General features: G+C 39.3%; 1 protein-coding gene across 4 annotated transcripts; it reads left to right on the top strand.

The window, feature by feature from the left end:
• Positions 1–81: 81 nt before the first annotated feature.
• ZBBX (zinc finger B-box domain containing) lies at positions 82–18576 on the top strand. 4 transcript variants are annotated; one of them, XM_020584455.2, is made up of 18 exons: positions 82–128; positions 2475–2541; positions 3209–3333; positions 3830–3943; positions 5177–5270; positions 6384–6432; positions 6578–6687; positions 8853–9027; positions 9887–10007; positions 10522–10652; positions 10860–10963; positions 11288–11394; positions 11975–12006; positions 12439–12683; positions 13315–13474; positions 13922–14077; positions 15007–15139; positions 15764–15851. In XM_020584455.2, exons 3-18 carry the CDS (start codon positions 3266–3268, stop codon positions 15819–15821), a joined length of 1857 nt encoding a protein of 618 aa, XP_020440044.1. In that variant the 5' UTR covers positions 82–128; positions 2475–2541; positions 3209–3265; the 3' UTR covers positions 15822–15851. The 4 variants fall into 4 exon arrangements, with proteins under 4 accessions (XP_020440044.1, XP_020440045.1, XP_019140213.2 ...); XM_019284668.3 differs by lacking the exon at positions 15764–15851 and adding an exon at positions 15858–18576 and having other exon boundaries at positions 87–128; positions 3246–3333; XM_020584454.2 differs by lacking the exon at positions 15764–15851 and adding an exon at positions 15858–18576 and having other exon boundaries at positions 87–128.
• Positions 18577–22014: the final 3438 nt, after the last annotated feature.

The following is a 22014-nucleotide window of genomic DNA, read 5'->3' as shown; positions in this document are numbered from 1 at the left end:
TCATCCCACCTGTTATTTATTGCGCCATGTGTTATTTATCACCCCACCTGGTTTTTACACCCTGCTTTGCTTCCTCTGAGCAGAGTGGCTGCAGCTTGCAGGGTAGTGACTGTAGCTCTGTAATGTGGGTAAGAAGGGTTTTTCTCTTAAGAAACTTACTTTGTAATGTGGGTTTTTTTTGCTGTTGTTGCTTTTTGGTTTTTTTTTTTTTTGGTGGTTTGTCTTGCTTTGTTGGTTGTTTTTTGTTTGGTTTGGGGTTGGTTTTTTTTGTTTTTTTTTTGTTTGGTAGACTGAGTGGAGAGGCCCACACCATCCTGCTTGTGACCCTTGTGTTTGAAGTTATTTATAACAGAGCTGAAATTACAGTTCTTGGTTAAGCAGTGAAGATACACAACCTGTAGAAATAGGTGTTGATTTTGCAGAGTTACCAAGATAATATGCCTTTTCAAAGTGTGAAAAAATTGCAAAATATGGGAAAATTACTTAGAGAAAGTGGCATTTAGATGTTTTTGTGTTGTTTTCCTGATCTTAACTTTGTGTTGTATGGCATTACACATAGAAATGGATTTAAAATAGAAAGTGGAGTTTGAAATGTTTGGCATCACAGATGTTGGGGCAGGGAGAATATGAGTTTATTCTGAGAGGATGGAATTACTTTAGCATACCTGACTGCTGGATTTAGTCTAGCAGGTCAATCAGTGTGTGTGTGGGGGGGGTTTTTTTTCCCCTTTCTTATATATTTTCATGTCTTTTTCTCTTTTTTTTTTTAAAAAAAAAAAAAAAACAAACAAACTAGTTAGTGAAATGTTAAATGTTTGGAAGGATCAGAAGTCTCAGTTGTTTTAATTAACAGCAAATGGGTGGGGAGCAATGACAGATAAACCCTTTATTGCACTTGGAATAATTCTTCAAAGGAAATAGTTTAGTTTGAATTATTGGTAAGTGGATGGAACTTAGTGTAGCATGAAACCCATGTTCATGGTTAGGATAATTGGATGTGAGCTATTACATAGACAGTAGTATCCCTTTGGATTTTATGGATTTATTGATGTGAGGAAGCTGTCAGAATTTAGTCTGCCCCAGTTAAACTCTTGTAGTGTGAAATAAACTACAGCCATCTTCAGCTGTCTGTAGGTTATAAACCTGTCTTTAAATTGGTTAGGAAGGGATTTGAGCTAAGCTGGGGTACAGGCCATGTGGAATTTGGGTTTATTTAACTATGTAGCCTTTAAAGTTGACTCAAATTTCATTCAGCTAAAACAGCAGTTTTTGTTTTGTTACTTTTAACTGTATATCCATTATCAGCACAGAGGAACCTGCTGGAATGACGAAATTCGAGTGCCAGTGTGTGCAGAGGAGCAGGCAGAAAGGATGTGGCTAATTAGTGCTTGGTTTATTTATGCTGATGAGTTGCTTTAGTGTTTGCCTGGCAAATTGTGTTGCTATTAGAGAGAGAAAAGGGATTCATTAAATAAAAACCAGACAGAAAGGGGGAGCTCCTTTGTGTATTTAAGTTACAAGGCTGTTTCTGAGGAGTTTGGGATTGCCTTTGCTGTGTTCCCTGGCAGTCCTGAGGGCTCAGCTCAGGGATGTTTAAGGATGCCATACAGGCTCAGGGTGTGCATTTTCCTATGGGGTTTGTTTGACTCTTCCAGTCTGTGTTTAACAGCTGTTTTTATACCAAACAGGATTATGCTGTTCAATGAATTCCTGTATTTTCTCAGAATAATTCAGAGGGTTGATCATTGTCTGTCTCTATCCCCTCTTATCTACAGCTTGACTCTGTTTTTTGCCACTCAGTATTGCTGTATTCTTGGAACTCTGTAGGGCTTTTTATCTCTAATATTCTCACACAGCATCTCTGATATTACCACATTTTTAAGTTATCCCTTTAAATATTTGCTTTCAGTGGAATATGTTAAATTTAACTCCTATAAATGGTATTTTTTTATTAACTACTTTCCCTCCTTGAGCTTGCTAAGTTGACCTGTGTCATTTGCCTCTGGTTTTACTATTAAGTAGCCTTTGGGCCACCTCAAATCCAGTGTGTGACCTCCTCCTGTGCAGCTGTGCTGGTCCTGCCAGCTCACATTTGCCAAGAGAAAAACTTTCTTCTATTCCAAATTAATGCAGTCTTCTTTTATCTTGGAAAGTGATAAAAGAATAACTGTTTTGAAATGCTGTTGGAATTGAGTGCTTCGTTTTCCTGTCAGTAAGAAACATGTTTTGTGCACACATCTGACATTCTGTCAGCACTGAAATGTTGCATTTTAGGTTCTGTGGAACCAGGTGTTTTAACTTCAATGTGCCATTGAGGTGTTTTGCCTCATGGATGGAGATATTTGGGCACATTTTATCTGTATTAATACTCAATTTCAGGCTTACCTGCAAACAAGCAGCAGAGCTTTTCCTCTTGAACTCAGTTTTCCATTTGGGATATTTCCAATCCTCAGCCTCTCCTCATCATTTCCTAGGTCTTGCTTTCCCCCAGGAACCTGAGAGCCACGAGCTGCAGAACAGTTTCCAAGCACCCTGTCAGCTGTAAGTCTCTGGACTATCAACTTTTGTTCCTTTTTCCATGTGCATCCCAGCAGCAGCAGTAAATGCCCAGTTTTGGCACTGAACTGCAGCTACCCCACAAACATTCCAGCCCAGCAAGGGTCTGCACGTTCACCTTCAGTTTGAACCCTGTGCTGTGTGAATTTGCTTTATGGAAAAGTATTTTACAACCTGGGTTAGAAAAAAAAACCTCCTTGAAATACCACTGAAGTCTTGAGGGGAGGGATTAACTCTGCTCTCCGAGTTATTGTGTTCCTTTGTATCAATTTGTCAGTGACAGAAGGAATTTATCTTCCCAAATCAGTTGAGATGGTTTGACTTCATAGCCACTGGTACAATTTTCTCCTCCTTGGTGCTTTCTATGGGTTTGGTTCAAGAAAGCTGTGTTTTATTTAATATTAATCTGCTTGCACTGAACTTCAGGGAATTGCCCAAATGAAACAGCCAGGAAAATCTTTTCCTTGGTATCATAAATGTAATAAAAAAGGGGTTTTTTTCTCAGTTAAATTTAATTTTGAGTTGCTCTAGGATTTTATTGGCACTTCATATAAACAAGTTCTGTGCTCTATTTCTCTATCTATATGAATATTTTTGGATGTGTAATGAGTTTTTTACTGTTTTAATTTCAATCAAATTCCCATTTCAACAGGTTCCTAGCTGTAGATCATCGAAGTTCTCTTTTTTAGGAGAAGTTATACTGGGCATCATGAACGTCAATGATTTTGTAATACTGCCAGGCTCAAAAGCTGGAACCTCAGTGAGATTAAAAACAAAGTAAGTGTATTTTATCTGATTGGGATCGAGATGTGTTTTCATAATTCTTAATAAGTTTTAATGCAACATTAGCTAGAAGAGCTTATCTGTGCAAGAGCAAGCAGAATAATGATGTGTTTCTTTTTTAGCATTTTCCCTGTGCTTTTATCCACAAGCCTTTCTTTTCTCAGGCTTTAATCCACTTCCTGATTAAGTTATAGGTTTTATAACCCTCTGTATCTACTGGATAATACAAACATACTCAAGAAATCACTGGACTGTTTATTTTAATATAATTAAACTCCAAACCTTTCTGAGTACAGGCACAGTTTTGTGTTGGAGTTTGCACTTGACCTGTCCTGAATTTTCCACAGCTGTTTTCAGTCCTGCTGGGAGATAAAAGAAGGACATGGCTGTAATGACAAAATTTCCAACTTTTTTTTCCTGCTTTAAACTTCTTTAGGTACCTCACTCACATTCAGGTAATTTCTAATGAATATTTTACTATTTCCTCCAGAACTGTCAAGGAATTGCAGCTGGAGAAAGTGCAGTTAGAAACAGAAAACAGAGAGATGGAGAAGAGACTACGGCAGCTGCAGTCAAACATGAGCAGAGAAAAAGAAGAGAGGAGGTAGGTTCAGTTTCTCTTTGGGAAATAGGTTCAGTTTCCCTTTGGAATAAAGAATCTAATGAGATGCTCTCTCCACACCTCCACCTCCCCAGATGCGACCTCTTGTAAAGTTTGGAATTCACAATTGTGTTCAGTCTCCTCTCTCCAATCTTTCTTCCCAGTGATAAGCTTGCTTCCCTATGGCTTTGTTAATTTTAAACTCCTATATGATATTTGATCAGCTTTCCTCAATTCTTCCCTCTCCTCCTATTTCCCCTGTCTGACTGGATTTGTCACCTTAGTTTTCAAGCAGGAGACAGAGCAGTTTCTCTTGCACTCTTGTTTATTTCTGAGGTTTCTGCAGAGGATGCTGTTGTTAGTATTGCTTTGAATCCCCTTTTACATCTGGGTTGCCTGCCATCGTACAGAAGATGCCTCTCTGGGAAGCCAGGCTTGGAACTAAGCATGGTGTAACGAGGCAAATGCTGGGGTGAAGTTTAAATCTCTGAGTCGCTCTGAATGCTGGCAAATCTCTGCAACATCTGCTTCCTTTTCCTCGTGTTTCTGCCTGCTGTGCTTTGTCACTGGGGATGCAAATGCCTTGGATTTGGATCCCTTGGTGCTGCTAAGGGCCTGCTGTTGGCAGCTCTGTGAGCATTGCCCTGTGCTGCTTGGCCAGTGTTTTCCAGATGATGTGTGGCACTTTTGTCTCCATCTCATTCTCATGGAGTTGTTGCTGTTTTGTTCTCAAGGCCCTGTACCTGCAGACCCTGATAGGGTTGCTGTGGTGAGCTCAAAGGACAGGAGTCTTTGGCATTTGCACCACTGGTGGAATCATGGAGTGGTTTGGGCTGGAAAGGATCTGAACATTCCTGCATTTTAGCAGTGCTGGATGAAGTCCTGGAGTAAATTGGGACAGTGAAGCCTCACACAAAATGTACTTCTGTTCTTACTCTTCTGAAACCAGCCTTTGAGAACTGCTAAGATTTTTATGTTTAAAAACTTGGACCAATTTGATGGTCTAAAAAGAAAGACTTCCTTACACATTTGATGTATTTACTGCTATTAAAGTAGATGTGAAGCAGGTTTCAATGGAAGGGAGTGTTTGTGCTTTGGGGAATTGATCATCTTATAGACAAGGATTTTATTTTTGTGATGCTCTGTTCATATTTAAGAAGCTGAAGGAAAACTTTTATGATTCTCTTGCTCGCAGAAGGCCTAATCTTTAAGTTTTTTGTTGCCCTTGGTTTGTAGGAAATTAGGTGCTTATCATTGGAAATCTGGGCAGGCAGGACCAAGGACCAGTCAAGCCCGAGTTCTGGCACAAAATAATGATAACAGGAAAAAGGTAGGAAACCAAATTTGCAAGTGAAGCTCTTTCAAGTAAAACAAGACTTAGAACTAGATTTATGCTGCAGAACAGGAAAATTTCAAATACTATACAACTAAAAGGTTAAGCCCCATCTGAGTAAAATTCCTGACTGTTTATTTTTCCATGCCAAGCTTATAGTTCCCGCTGAGCTGGAGGAACATCAAGTTTTGTTGGGTGCTCTGTTGGGGTTTTAGTTGCAATAAACAGCAAATTATCACTGCTTCTACAGATTTAATCCTGTAAGAGTGTCACTGGTAGTGGTGGAAGCCATCAGGAGCCTGTCCTTTGGCTGGCTGGGGCCCTTGATTAATCTGAAATACAAGGCTTTGGGTGAAGCTTTGAGTCCAAATTCTCTGCCTTCACAGATAAAATACACCCCAGTTAAAGTCTTTTATTTAACTCAGTTTTATTGAGTCTTGTTCCATGTCATCCTTGCTCAGACCTAAAAGAAAGGATGTGAAACTTTTCTGCTAAATCATTGAAAAATCTGTTTTCTTTTTGATATGTACAAATGGGGCACTTTTCCATATTTTCTTCTGGAAAAATCTGTGGCAATTTTTCTTAAACTGGCTGAAAATGAGAACTTCAATAAAATTGCTTGCCTACCTGTGAGAGGAGAGCATCAGAATGAAAAGGTTTTCTTTAACCCACCTCTTTCTCTTCCCCCTTCTCTGAGACAAGCAACTCAGGGCTGTTGCTACTACAAAGACTTCAGGTTTCAGCTGGGGTGGCTGAGGAGGAGGTGCATGGGGAAGAATTTTCAAAGGGCAAAATTAAAGTAAGGGGGTGAGTGAGGGGCAGTGAGGCTGCAGGGTGGATTCAGTTTGCAGGGGAAAATGGAGGAGCAAAAATGCTGGAAATTATGAATTACTGGGATGTTAGATCATGGAAGGGTCATGAGGACAATATTTCATGTCTGGGGAGGGAAACTGGTCCTGGGCTTCATGGCTCCATGAGCAATACATGGAGTTTGCTCTTTTAAGTACAGGCCCTGCTATTTCCTAACAGCATTTGCATTCTATAAAAGTTACTCTTTATTCATTTGCATTAGAACCTTATACAGATATCTATAAATATTCTTTCCTGTAGGTTTCTCCAGAAAAAGTGAAGTTGCAAATACTCAAGGAACAGATTCAAGGTAAAGACATCTTTCTTAACTAAATGAAACCTAAACAAGCTTCTGGTAGATTATTGCCTCTTGGAGGTTGCTGCAATTAACAATGAAGAAATCAGAGTGTGGACTACTGGATTAGTTGGGGGGTTTTTTGTTTATTTTGTTCCAGAGCCAGTGAAAGAACCAGTTAAGCCTGAAAGAAGAAATGTTGTAGCTCGTGAAAAATCTGAAGTGAAGGGGATGGCCTGTGGGCTACCAGAAATTAAGGGTGGGCTGCTGGTAAGTAAATGGTTTCAAAATAACTGTCAGGCAACAGGATTTCACGTGTACAGAATTTTTTTGTAGCAGTATGTAGACACACATTTTTCTTTCTCTCTCTGATAATAACTTACTGCCCATAAAATAAAGGGAAATTTTACAGACTGATCTCTCTGAATGCAAGGAAACAGATTAAATGGTTCTGTTATCAGAACTGTAAACAATTCTTTAACTGGTAACAGTTAAAGAATTTATTTAAACTGTATTTTTATTAATTTGCCCAGCATGTGGGTGTGGCTGAAGAAGGCTGATCTCATCCTTAACTAAGGAACATTACTCTGTGATTTAAATAAGATGTATTGCAGGCCAATAGGGCAATATTAAGTTGTCCATGAATGTTTTGTGATTTTAAATCCTTATATAAGGCCCATGGCACGGGTTGAATTCTGAGTGCTTTCCAAGCTGGCATCTCGTTGTGTTAGAGTGGAAATTTCTATTATCAAGTATGAGATGTTTTCTATTTAATAAAGAAATTTTGCCTTTTAGCAAGTATAAACTGGAAAGCCAGCCTCCAAAGTGTGGAGTAGCCTCATACAATTCGATTTTTGAAGTAATTTACGTGAATAGAAGTTCACTGTTGAATAAGAAAATAACTTTGTATCATCCCCCCCTCCCCACTCTGTAATACACGATGCGATTTGTTCCCATTTCTTTTATGAAACCAGTTGGAGCTGCTAACACTCAAAAGGAGCTGATGCTTTGTGTGTGCGTCTTTGCAATGCTTTTGCTTGGGGAAAAAAATCCGTGTGGATTTGGAATTTAAAAGAACTTACCGGCAAACCACTGGGATTTTGCTTCCAGGAACAAACAACCCCAGCGCAAATCGCGCGCGTTCCGGTTTTCCAGCGGTTTTTAGGGAGCGATCCCGGCCGCTCCCGGAGCGCGGGGCCGCCTGCAGTGCCGGCAGCCGGCGCCGAGGGCGCTGCGCCCCCGCAGGACGCGCCCGCCGCTGCGCTTCCCTGGGGATCCCCGGGCCCGGGAATAATCGAGCCGTGGGAAGAATTGCTCTGGAAATGGTTGCTGCTGGGAGGAATTGAGCTGCGGTTCGCTCGCCCCGCGGTAGGGGCAGCCCCGCGCTCGAGTTGCTCCGTGCTGATGCCGCGCTCACGCGGTGAGCTTGGCACCGTGCGCGTCCCGCAGGGCAGTGGGAGGATCGGGGAATGCCCTGAGCGTGTGGACACCGGCACCTCTGAACAGCCGCGGTTCGTTCCTTTTGCAAGTCTCAGGTGCCACTGGATGTGCAACCTGTCCCTGGGTCGGTTTTAGTGTAGTGCAGGTGGAAAGGAGGAGGTGTGAAAACATCCTGGTTGTGTAGAGGCTGCTCGTGTTTGGCTCTCATTACACCTTCTGCCTGTACTTTTGCTGCTTTTTTTTGTGGTAAGAACATGTCCCTCACTTGGAGAATGTGTAGACAAAGGATCTTTCCTTGTGGTGCTTCCCATAATATATAGATTATGTTGTGGTTTTGCTTGATAATCATCCAAGAGTTGGTAATTAAGGCCTTCCACAGTAGTTTTCTTTGTTCTAATAAAGGTTGAAAAACAGTAAAATTCCAGTGTAACACTGGTTTTATCCTTTTGTAGCTGTTTTCAGTCAGTCTCATCTCTTACAGTATGCACTTCCCTGGGCTGCTGTTTTGATGTGTGAACTGCTATCCCAGTTAGCTCCTTAAATGACCATTTTCCTCTTGCTGACCTCTCCAGATGTGCCCCTGTCTGCTGAGAAGCTTCAATAAGCAGCTCTTCATTAGTAAAGCACAGAGCTCATAAATTGCTTTAACGGAGACATGCTGCATTAAATGCCTCATTTGATCCCTCCTGTACATGGGATGTGGGCTCTCCATGGTTTTCCATGGCTTTCCATCCTACACATGGCTCTCTGATACCAGAAGCATTTAAATACAGGTTTTGTGTGTGTCTGGTAATAAAAACTTTGTCTTTCTTGTTTAGCTCTTGATAGGCCTTTGCAATTAATTGTGAGCAAGACCACATAAAATGTGAGTGATCTTGATGACCAGGTAGCTTAGCTGAGCCCAGAAAATTGAGTGCTGTAGCTCCACAGCTGACACTAAAAATGTTGCTGCTCATCAGAAGTGCTTTATTAGTAATGTTGTGGAACTGATTTAGGAGCCAGCCTCAGAATCAACCTGTGCAAGCCTCGGAAAGCAGGACAAAGGATTATTGCTGAGTGGTGCCTTTGATGAGGAGGCATCTGCAAAGTCTTTTCAGGAAGCTTTGCTTCAATGGAGAAAAGATAAAAGTGATACTGGAGAACAACTGTGTGCCAGTGATGTCCCATCAGGTATGGTTTGTTCTGTTTTAGTGATATTTTAGCTATATCAGAAGCCATTTGGGCGAGTTAGATTTTTGGTTAGTGAAGGCAGATATTACGTTACAATAATAAAGCTTTTTCTTAGTTTTTCTCAATGTTCCTTTGGTAATAACAATAGTCTCTGAAGGCTTTTTAATGATATGCAGATGAGTGTTTAGCCCAGTTTTTGTAATGATCTCTGGCAGTGGCCAGGTTGTTCAGCCCATGTCCCTTTCCTGGCTTTGTTTCTCACGTGGCACTTCAGCATGAACTGTAAAGCTCAACATAGTCAATTTTAAACTGAGGCAGGGAATGTGCAGGGCTCAGGATTTTGTATGTGCTATCCAAGTACATTTTCTGCTTGCCTTCCACAGGCTCTTAATATTTCTTTGTCCCAATGAAAAGCTGCAATCAGCTGAAGTATGCATGGAAAAATATGAAAAATCCCTCTGATCTGACTGGGTTTGTGCAAGCTAGTCTTGTTCCTGTAGTCCATGGATGATGGTTTTTCTCTGTGGATTTTTGTACAAAATGATATTAAACTGATTTTTTTCTGTTTTTTTTCTTCTTTTCTGGGGGATTTTTATCTGTGGAGTCATGGATTTCTATCCCCCCACTCTTCCCATGCCTCCAGTGTAGTAATCTGTTATAAATGAGGTTTTATCGCTGCCCCCACTACTAACTATGTTCAGTAAAATATCATATTTGCTGGCCATTTAAATTTTGGAGTTATACAAAGACTGAGCTAAGCACAGACTCAAAATGTGATGTTCATTCAAGAATAATGTAGGTAAGTAGCAAGCTTATAAGCCTGAACAGCTGTGGAATATTTTTTTCATAATTCTGACAGAACCTGTGGGGATTTGTGAGGTCCAGACCAATGTTACTGTTGTGAAGGAACCCATCCATGTGGAATTCCAGAAGGAGGGCCTGAGCTACATGGAGAAACTCCTGCTGAAGAAATACAGAAGGTATTGTTGAATTTGCTGCTCCTAGTGGAAGAACTCAGAAATACTTAATTAACAAAAATCCAGATTAAACTTTTAATATATTAGATATATCAAGAGGTAAGGGGAGTGTATACAGGAGGCTTTTAAAAAATAAAATAATGATTATAACCAGTTGATTACTTCATAGCTCAGAATTCCTGCAGAGGGAGTACTTAGAATGATTCTCCTAGCTATCAGTTTATTGTAGAATTTTAAGGCTTGTTTTGATATTTTGTTGCTTGATTTTTGGGACATTTGCTACCAGAGTGTTACAGAGAAAAGGAAGGAAAATCTTGAGGATGTTTTTATGGACACTACAGTTGTTTTATTAGTTCTTGAGGAGCAAAGTCACCTCAATGAAATTAGGAGGAGTTAGTTAATGCTGCTTCAGTAAATAGGCTGTTAGGCTTTTTCTTTTTTTTGGTGATACATTAAAAAAATGTGACATCTTAAGATTGATTTTTTTTTCTTTTTTTTTTTTTTTTTCCTGTTTTAGGACTCCTGCTGATCAAATTTTTGCAAGTTGCATGAAAGATTCAAGGCCTGTGCAAGCCCTGAGCATTCATCAGGCTGGGACTGGAGGAGGGGGAGAAGGAGATGATGATGATGACATTGAGGACTTAACAGGTATAAAAGATTTCTGTTTATTGAATCTAAAATACCTTTTCCTTGAGATTTCTTTTCTATGATTGCTGACCAGTTCCATTCTTAACCAGTCTGCTTAAAGCAGCAATAATAAAAGGAGAAATTTGTAGTTCTTCGTTATAAATAAAAATGGTGCATTTTTGAGTGTGTTTTGAACAGGCAATGCATGAAATTATTTATATTTCACAGCTGAAGAGGTGAAGAAATACTGGGCATCTGTTTATAGAGTGGAAGAACCCAGCACTGTTCCTGAAAATGCAGAGTGCTCTTTGAAAATTGAGTTCCTTGATGATGTAAGTATCTGAGGAAAGGACTTCATGAATCTCAACAATGAACTGATTTAAGTCTTGATCTGTTAAATATTTAAAGTAGCAACAGTTAAATAACTTCCAATAAGGAAAAGTACTGGTGCATTGTTTGTTTTCCATACAAATGTGGAAAACTTATCTTCCCAAAAGTTCCCTGTAGTTTTTTTCTGTTGTGTTCAGGGACCTGCACTATATGGCATTTATACACAAAGTCTGGCAGCGTTTAATCACTTTTTAAATTTTAAAGTAAGTTTTAGAGTTTTGATCTGTTGCTGAGTATGGGTCTCTTTGGTTTTGTTTTTTATTCAGTCTCATAGCAAGGACTTGGAAGAATCATCAGACTCTTCAGTGGAGGAAGCTGGAGTGGTGGCAGTGAATAAGCAAGGCAAAACTGACCCACTGCAGCAGTGTGGAAGGTACCAGAAATGCAGAGTTTGTGGGAGAGGAAAGGAAACAATCCCAAATTTGGGTCTAATTCCTAAGAAATGGGGGCTTTTCTTTGCAGGCAGTTAGATTTGAGTCACTGACTGTACATTGTTTTAAAGCCACTATGGATATATTAATTGCCTCTTTGAAATCCTAACCTATGTAAGATAGATCGCTTTGCATTTGCCTCTCCTGAATTACAGTAGAATTCCTCTTTTCTGAGCTCTTACCTCAGCAGGAGCAGGAACTCACAAATTTTATCATTGATCACTGCTGTGCACATTTAGGATACTCTTACTTAACTAACGTTATAATTCCAGACAAAACCAATAATTGATACATGTGCAATTCTTGTGATCTCCCAGCTTTTATCTGATTAGCTGTGACCTGTTTTGCTTTTTTGTATTCTTCTGGTCTTTTCCCCTTCCTCTGTTTCAAAGCTCAGCAGCTGCAGACCAGAACGACACAGAACCACACCTTTAATAGAGAAATGGGTATAATGGGAAAGTCTTCCTGTCATTTAACTTCCTCAGCTGACACTTAATACCTTTTACTTTTTCCTCTCAACAGAAATCCTGTTTCTTCTAAAGAAATTTCTCAAGGTAAATGTGAAAAATAATTAAGTTTTTTGTTCAAAATACATAAATGTGTCCAGTTTATCATTCTCATATAGGATGGGGTAGCCAAGTGCAGTGGTCTGAAAAATAATTAAAGGTCATCAAATTACGTGCCATTCTCTGGGCTATCACAGTTTGATTTGATTACAATTTGATGGGCTGTGTGGGCATTGTGATAAACATGTATGAACAAAGAAAACCAACTTAGAGAATCATTCACAGCCTGTTAGGATGGATTTCAAACCTTATAATGCTTTTAAGGAAATCTTATGAAATTTCTACTATTGCCTTTCTTTAGATTTAATGGAGGTTTTGTATTTTAAGTTCATGAAGAAAACAGTGGACTTGGAGGTTATAATTAATATTCATTTCCATTACAAATACTGCTGGTTTCATGATTTTGTTCTACTTTTGTAGAAACACTGATTGTCTGCAGAGATCTTGACATAAATGCTGTGCAGGAGGAGAGTATTGAACCAAGGGCTGTGAGATCATCCCTGAGCTCCTGTGGCCTTCCTGAGGAGATCTCTAACCCCACTGAAGTAGTGAGCAAAGATCTCCTTGAGACACAAGTGCAGAAAAGCAGGAGAGAGCCACAAGAACTGGGCAGTGTCTGCAATAGTCCCAATTTGGTCTTGCCTGTAATTAAAAGATCTTTAACAGTAAGTTACTATGTCCTTAATTGATAAATAAATAAAGGATGTTGCTTAGTCTACTTTAGATTTAGGGGGGTTGTCACAGCCTGCCATATTTGATATGTAGGGGATGAAAGCGTCCATGTTGTGTTGCCAGTTTTCTGTTAATGTTCAAAAAAAAGGAAAAGAGAACAAACTCATCTCAGACATAAAAACAAAGGTGCTGGAGGAGCAGCTCTTCCCATGTTTGTATTAACATTACTTCACCCCTTGACTGAATGACCAAAAATTGTAGATAGTCTTATCTAACAAATTATTCAAAACCAAAAAATCATAGAAAAGGTTGGGACATCAATTTGGAATCATTGTTAAACAGGGATTACCTTCCTTTATGTACCCAAAAGTGAACACAAAGAAAAACTGCTTTTCATGTCCACAGTGAAAGAACAGACTCAAACTCTCACAACATGAGAAGTTTTTGGGATTTTAAAGCACATCTTGAGCAAAAACATCATCCTCATGAATATCTATTACAGCAGGCTATCACAATCAGTCTGAGTTCTATGAAATGAGCATTTTATTAATGTAAACTTGCAAGGGCAACTTAGGAAGTTTCCTGTTTCCTTTCCTGTTTTCTAATATCTCTGTTTTACTCAAGTTACAGGATGTAGCCAAAAGACAGAAATGTGGTTCTACATCGTATCAGGGACTTGAAGGTTTCTTTGTTCTTTGTGCAAACACTAAACAAGAAAAGCTGGAGGCACCTTCTTCCCTGAGTGCTGCCTCCAGCCCAAGGGACAGGAGTATCCCTTTCCAAGGTACTGTTGTGTGAATAAATTCTCAAAAATATATGTATTTATCATCTTTTTTCAGTTCCCTTCTATCCAGCTTGTTTTTAGGAGTCACTTCAGGATGACAGTCATGCCACACAAATGGTGCTGGGCAAGGAGAAAATAAACTTCCTACCTTGAGGAAATCCAGTGCCATAAATTTATATAATTATTTATACAAATATATCCCCTGAGAATTTGGTTCCAAGAGGTTCCTACTGCTTTTTATGGTGTATATGAAACAACATGTGAACATCATTCATCTGGTTAAATATATCACTTGAAAGTAAGTTTTTAAAAGTCTGTTACGTATCTATAAAAAAATCGTTGCATGGCTTCTTTAATTCCCACATTAAATGCAGCAAATACAGGAACAGTAAATGCATGTTAACACAAAACCTGAAATGAATTTCCTCTAATAATGTTTGGTTTCAGGAGATGGGCAGTGGGTTTCTGAAAGGAGCTTTAGTGAATATGCTGATGACTCTGTAGTTCAAGGTGTCTTAGAAAGTGAACTGACCAGGGCTGCAAATGCTTTCAAGGCCCAAAAGGAACTTTCCTCTCTGATGGCAGCGTGGATGCTATGCCCAGGTAGGGACAGCCACAGTTCTGAGATGCTACTTAGGTAAATTTTCATGATGTAAAATGGAGACATTCTGTCTGGGATGATTCTGTTGAATTTGTCATTTTTATATCTTCATCTGTGTATTGGTATTTTGGTTTTTTTGAGAATGGGCTTTTGAGTTAAAAATGATCTCAGCTATCACCAATAATTCTTTTTACTTGGCTTAGTTTCTACTTCTGTTGCTGCCTCTTTCCTCCCCTCTTAGCTTGAATATTTAGAGAATAAATTTTCTAGAAGAAGTTCCTGTATTTGTGTGTTGGCAGTCTCTGGTATAATTTGGGAGTGATCTAATAAAGGATTTCTTCCTGCTACAGAAGTAAGTCTGATTACATGAACTCTAAGAAACAGGAACACAAGTAATAACTGCCTCTGCACTTTTTTGTTACCTTTCTCAATTTCAACTGTCTCCATCCCAAGAAATGTAGCTCTACATTATTTCTCACATCATGAGCAACCAGGTTGACACTTTAATTTAAATAATGCTGTGTGCAGAAATCGAAGCTGTCAATTTTGAATCCTGGGAAAATATTGGAAAGTGTCTATATTTTATTCATGTTAGTTTAAATTAAAAAAAAGGACCCAAACTTTGGAGCTTTCTGCAATCATTCACACTGTCTCCCCTCAAACAAAATTTGTGGCATTGTGCAGAATACTTAAATCATAGATTTCTTTTCTGAAAGATACTTCTGAAGTATGAGGTGGTGAATTTATAGGTGTTCATAAAGAAGTTACAAATATTGGAAAACACAGTCTTAATTTGTAGTGATATTTTTCATCAGCTAGAGTTGGTTTGAGACTTTTAATGGCAAATTTTTGTCAATACTGTGGATTTTTTTCCAGCTGATAATGTAGATGCTGCATCTTTTTGTTCATATTTGCTCCTAAAACGTTTCAGGCCCTGAAAACCATTACAACTTAACTTGTGAAGATGGAACCTCCTCCAGCAAACCCTGGGAGAAGATCTGTGGAAATGCAGATTTCCAGAACACCCTGCAGCTGAAAGACCACGACACATTTGATATTTTTGGGTAAGTTCAACTTGCTGGATGTGTTTTTATGATATTTTAGATTACTCAAGATGCCAGCTATGTCAGAACGGAAATAAAACCAGCCCCAACTCTCTGACTGTGCAATAAATGCTAATTAAAAATGTCAGCATGACCCGTGTGGTGTCTTGGTGTTGTTCTAAGCCACTTCTCAGGCAGCTCATAGTCAGAATTGAGGGATGTGTTTTGCTGTTGAGACTCCAAATGATAAATTTGGGATTGTGGGTTTTTCATGCATTAGCAGTGAGATTTATGAAGTAAATCTCTTAAGAATCATCTGCATTCTTGGGCTGTAAGGTACCTTTGGAAAGTTGTGAGCAGGTGAGCCAATAGCCTCCAACTCACCTTGTATCTGTTATTTTGCCTTGGACACTGAGGAGATGAGGGGAATAAAGGAAATTCCTAAAGTTCTCTGTCTCACTGGTTTTTACTGGGATCTCATAACCAGCAAGAGTCAGTGAGACACTGAAGTGAACTCCATGCTGTGTGATTTGAGCTGATTCAGAGATTTGTGACAAAAACTGAGGGGAAAAGCTGCATTAGAGTAGTTTGTACATGATGTGCACTGAAAAAACCTCCAGTAAAAGCTGTTTTTGTACCTTTTAGTTCAACATATGTGAACATATGTCAGCAAGGCTTAAAGCAGAGAACTTGGGCAATCTGAGGTGCTGGAAAATCACTGTGGTGTGTTTCTTCTAAGGGACTGGGATGAAAGGCAAATGGATGATGAGGAAGCGATTCTGGAGGACAAACAGCAGGTTCTGGCCTTGCAGTGAACATGGAAAACTCAGTTCAGTCCCTACCTTTGTATGGTACAGAACCAAGAAGATCAAGAGGTGTTTTAAGTGCTACTCAAGACATCATCTACTAAGGAATATTCTGTGAAGTTGTCATTAAAACTTCTTGAAAACACATTGATTTTGTTTGGGTTTTTTAATTACTCTGAAGAAAGAATAAAAGAACTGATCTTGTGCTGCTATTTTTTAGGATTGTTTTATTTTTTATTTTTTATTCATTGTATGTTTTCTTGCCTGCAGATGGAATTTTCTGTCTCCAAATGTGGTTTTATGTTGCCAAGGGGTATTAATGGGATAAATTGAGGTCTCAGTATGATCAGGTTTGTGATGAGATGCACAAGAGGAGCCAAAGGTCAAGTACACTTTGTCACATGTTTTATAAGGGACTTGCACCTTCCAGAATAGACTTTAACAGTTTTCCACAGCACATTTAACTTCTCCTGCCACACTCTTTCCTTCCTAACTCCAGCAGGGAGCCCAGACTAAAGCAAACCTCTGCTCAGAATCAACTTGGGAGTGAATTCCCCTTTCTTTTTCTGCTCCAAAATTCCAGTTCAGAGGGATCTGTGTCCAGCCAAATTCAGCTGTGCTGTAAGTACTGCCTTACAGGGCTTTGATAATTAAAAGAACAAAGAGGAAATGCACTTAAAAGGTCATATTGGGTGGTTTTAATTTTAACAAACAGCCCCAGCTGTCCTTTTGAATTTGCTGCCTCGGTGTTGTATAAAAAGCTTTATCTTCCTCCTCCCCAGGAAGTGTAAGGTTTAATGCAATTAATACAATTTCTGTAAAAGGTCACTTGGCCAACGTGGTGCTTTGATGTAAGGAGGGTTTGGGGACTTTTGAGGAGATGCTTAATTGTACCCAGTAATGGAGTGGCTTTGAAATTATCTAAATGGTATCTTTTGGTAGCATCTTCAGGAGTCTCAGACACAGCATCTTGCTTAGCTTTAAAGTTCTCTTTCTCTTCATGTGCCTGACACTTTCCCTTTTATTAGTTTCCTCCACTGTGGGTTTTAAGGAAAAGTTCCTCCTTCTCCCCTGGTTTTGATAAAAAAGGTTATAGCAAAAGCAGTGGCAAAGATTTGTCTTTTTGTGTTGGGAAAATGGGATTAATTAAAAGCTTTTGTCTGACAATTGTTCTTAAATGTTCATGGATAAACTGCCTGACAGGGCTCTAAAATTCATGGAAATTGTTGTCCCCAGAAACTTTCCTGTAGAAAGAGAAGCTTTCTATGCTGCTTTTCTGTGTTCAGAGGTGGCAGGTGCCCTTCACTGATGGATCAGTGGAAGCATTGCAGTCTCTTAACTTGGTTTCTGGCAGTTAAACCCCCTCTGGTTTGGATTCTCCCCACACCCCAGGACTCTGCTGTTTTATCTGCTCCCCCATCAGCTCTGCACTAATACTAGACAACACTGTAATCTTTTCAACAATTTCTTTTACGGGCAAAAGTGCTCCAGCCACCCTAATTCATACAAACTAGAGCCATCAGCCTGAACACACCATTGATTTGATTTCCTGCCTCATTTCTTGTCTTTAAGGTGAGGGCATATTTTCCACCTCAGTTTTCTTTATAGAGTTTACCATATATTGATGTCTTATTACAGCAGTTCTTTGTCAGAAATTGGAAGAATAAAATCACAAAGCAGGCTTTCTGCTTTGGAGATTGAGGCCAGTGCTTTTCTCTCATCAGTATAACCTTTCTTTTTCACTTGTTCTTCCAAATACTCCTATTACACTTATTTCCCTGGCACAGACAGCCTGACTGCTTCTATGCTGTTCCCAACCTTTTTTAACAGGAAAACTGATGAAGCAGCTGCTACTGCAGTGTGTGCCTCGAGCCCTCAGCAGTCAGGGTAATGCTTTAAATTTGGGCTTGTTGGAGATAACCAGAAAGTCACTGAGTGCTTTCAACATCTGATTTTCAAAGTTTTCCCTTCCCATCCCTTTTGCTTGAAAGAAAAAACATGCTTCTGATAACACCTCCAACAAAATTTGGGCTAAAAATAAGCTTCCTTCAATGCATTAGTGATCTGTTTAGGCAGTGGTGATTTTCATGTATCTCGGTTTTGTATTCCTGACTTAAAACATTTGAAGATGTTTTGTGTTGGTTTTTTCTCCCCCCTCTTTAAGTTATAGTGGTGGAACTGATATCCTAACTAGAAAACCAAAAGGAGCATCTGAATTGCTGCAGTTCTGTGATGCATTTGGTGCTAACAGAATGAATCTAGTGTTGAAAGGTTGAAAGCTGTTTATTGTTATGAATGTGCTTTGATGTAATTCTCTGCATGATCTTTAAGGTCCCTTTCAACCCAAACCATTCTATGATTTCTGCCTTGATACAAATACAATGCACAAATGATGATGTTGATTTTTTTTCTTTTAGGTTTTATTTTTATTTCTACGTCTGCCTGTTGTAGGGATGCCTGATCTGTACCCAAGTGTCAAGGGATTTGCACTGAAAAATCATCTTTCCAGTTCATTTAGGGAGAGAGAAAAGAAAGAGGGGGGGGGAAATGAAAGTTCAGTTTACATTTTGGAGCTTCTGGGGTGGTGAGTCTGTTGTTTTGTGTACATTAACTTTTGGTAACCTGACTTTATAAAGCATAAATCCTGGGAAATGACTTGTTCTTGTGCTCAAAATGCAAACCAGCTTACCTGTGAGTCCTGGAAATATTTCAGCTGGCTGCTGTTAGGCTGGCTGCCAGACTTTGTTACTTTGATGTAGAAGGGCCACTCCTCAAGTCAGAGAACCCCCACGAAGTCCTTTCTCAGCTGGCTTTGCACATGAGGACGTGCAAAGATTGGACCGTGAAAGTTGAGGTTTTCTTGTTGATGTTTCTTTTCAACCAGCAAGGCACGAATTCCACTGAAAACACTGTAAAGGTCTCTGCTCCCTGCTCCAGAGCTGAGCTCTGTTTTACCATGTGCTTCTTACCCTTTAGTAGACTTTAAGATCCTGTCATTTGCTGCATGTCATTTATAAAAATTAAGAGTTGTTCTTTCCTCCATCATAATACAGCTTACATTTAATTATCAGGAACACATAAACCCAATTAGTTTTAATTTATCCAGACCATTTGCATCAGAGACAAATACATCTGTCTTTTTCATTTCAAAAATGAATTCTGCAAATTGCAAGCCATCAACACAAGGGCATTTCTAAATTATTTTGGTCAAGAGAAGTGTTCTGTGACTTTCTAGTTAATTAGGATTAATTAGGTTGTTTAATATGCTTATGCTTTGGTAAGGGATGGAAACATAATAATCTATTTTATGTTAGTAATACAGATCAGTTAACAAGCCCAAGAAATGGAAGCCTCCAAAACCAAAACTAATTTTTTATATATTGAGGGATGTAAAGACCCTCATAGAAAAACTGATTTATTTCAGTAAAAGTGAGGGATTTCAAGTGCTGATTTCCAAAGGAACCACAACAGAGAGGCTGAGGAACAAATACTCAGCAGAATGAACTGTGAAACCTTGCTAGGTTAGAATTAGATTCTATTTAAGTTTAACTAAAAAGTCTGGAAATAAACCCTAAACCTAACAAATACACCTCAGCAAATCCTTCAGGATTTGGCCCAGTGTGTGTCTATTGTGCATTTCTCTGAACAGAATGCAACACAGATCACCCAGTGTTTGTGTTGAAGAAGAAAAACATAATTTTTAGTTGGTTATTTTTTGGGGGCAGCATTTCTTGTGGTACTTCTACTTTTTTTCCTAAAATTTATTTTGCGAGATGAAATAGTATAAAACTCCATCAATTTATTTTGTATTCCTTTGTCTGCTGTGGTTCTTCCCTGTGTTAAATTTACTTCAGATGTGCTGATTTTTGGTTAAGGGAACTCTTTACTCTCCTGGGAGAGGCCTTCCATGATTTCCTGCTGTAGTAAATTATTCTGTACTATCAAGTAATGGCAGTGGATGCAGAACTCTTAAATAAATACCTGCATTAAGATGAAAAGGTGATCACTGTGAGTTGGGAAGTATGCTTGGATCTACCAAAGTTCTGTTTATAACCTTAAAAGGCTGTAAATTGGGAAATGACTGAGAGGAATAGGAAAGCTATCAAAATACAATGGCCCATGGTGTGGTGCCCACAAACCATTTCTACCAATGCTGCTTCTGCACCAGAGCCCTGATAGTTATTTTATGTTTTTTATTGTAAGTTTGAATCATTTATACAGGGAAACCTGAAGAGAACTTAATTGAATGTGGCTCAGTTTGAAGAATGTGAACGCTTTTCTTAAAGTGCTCTGAAACAGCCTGGAAAAAAATCATGCTCTGTTGTGTTATTTTTGTCTGGCTACTGGAGCTTGCCAAATACAAATATACTTTCTCCTCTACTATATTTAATTTTCCTACTTAATTTAATAGTAACTCTAATGTAATATATCAGACAGATACATCATATGTTGCTTGAAACACAGCTGCTGTTATTTGCATTTAGCTGTTAGTGCTGTAAAACTGGTTTTTATGGTCACAATAAGAGCACCACTGCATAACAGAAAGAACAAAGAGGTATTTTTTTTTTTAAAAAAATCCCAGTAACATTTGAGGCTGAGAGGTACCAAATCATCTGGTCTACTTCCTATCATTGGCCTTGCACGGGTTCATTCTCTTTTGGCCAACCTGTTAATGAAGGTTAAAGCCTCATTCTGCCACGTTTTGTAGGTGAGGTGACCTGAGCTTTACAAGTGTTCGACCTCAGAATCAGGTAAGAAAGGAGTGTGAGACACCAGACTTACGACAACATTTTTGGAACAGAAAGAGCTGCAGATATAGATACAATCCTTCCTCTTCTGCCCAGCACTCCCCATTTTTTCCTTCCTGTCTGTTTTTTGCATTTTTAAGATGACTTTTAGGGCTTGTATCCGTTTAAAGGATGACAAGTTGCTTTTGTTGTGTATTTCTTCTGAAGAAGGTCAAAATGGGAGCAGAAGTGAGGGCTCTTACTACTTTTTTTTCTACTTTTTACTACTTGGTAAAAAGCAAATATTCTGGCCTCCCCTTCAGCACAGATCATGGAAATGGCTTAAATGTGGATGATGAAATGTTAGAGCATGCAGGGACAGCCCCTACCTGCTCTTGATAAAGCCTGTGGGAGGCTTGCCAGTGAAAAAGCACATCCTGTTCTCAGTGACATTGTTGCGCTGTTTAAATGACTTTGGAATCCATTTTATAAAATGTCCTTTCTGATGCAGAGTCTTTGCTCATCCCTGTAATGGATCCCAGTGCCTGCCTCTGCTCAGCCGATGGAACAGCCAGGATTTGCAAAGAGGGGCATGGAGTGCCAGGAGCTGCACTCCTGTGGATGGTTTGTTAAGAGAAGAGCTCCTGGAAATAATTTCCAACATCTTTCAACTGCTATAAACTTCCTCAGGTGTAAGACACAGGGTTCAGGCTAATAAACTGCCTGAGAAAGAGAGCTCTGAGGAAATAATCTTCAAACAAATGTTCTGGTACAAGGAACAGACTCTGAGACTAGGGTGAGCTGGTGACTGGCTTGACTTCTGTTTTAAAACCTTTTTAAATTACCCAAATTTTACAACTCCCTGTCCATCTTTTCTTGTTTAAAGTTATAACTACTAAAACAACTTCCCAGATGTGCAAATTTCATTGCTGGGGATGCATTGTTGTTGTCAGGCCAAAAGTTCTCACATTTTGCTGTCTAAGTTCTTGTGCTTATTTGGAGTGCTTGCAAGATTAATGTGGGTAGAAATAAAATCTTCAGCTTGGTTGTAGGTAGACAAATATTTCCCATGCAGGAAGGTGTAGTATTTAATAAGAGAGTGGTTAGAAATCCATCTTCTCTCCTGTGATGTAGCCAAAAGTGGGAACACTCAAACTGGATGTAAAAATGGCCTTCATGTGGCTCTACTTCCCTTTCCAAACTACTTGCAGGGGAATGCTTTGAAATTTCATGGAATCAGAGTGATTTGTGTTGGAAGGGACCTTAAAAACCTTTTCATTCCACCCCTGCCATGGGCAGGGACATCTTCCACTATCCCAGGTTTCTCCAAGCCCTGTCCAGCCTGGCCTTGGACACTTCCAGG

The sequence above is a fragment of the Corvus cornix genome, chromosome 9 (genome assembly GCF_000738735.6).
Source record: "Corvus cornix cornix isolate S_Up_H32 chromosome 9, ASM73873v5, whole genome shotgun sequence".
Classification (NCBI taxonomy): Eukaryota; Metazoa; Chordata; class Aves; order Passeriformes; family Corvidae; genus Corvus; species Corvus cornix.
Note: the sequence above shows the minus strand (reverse complement) of the source record. Positions and strands in the feature narration are given on the sequence as shown.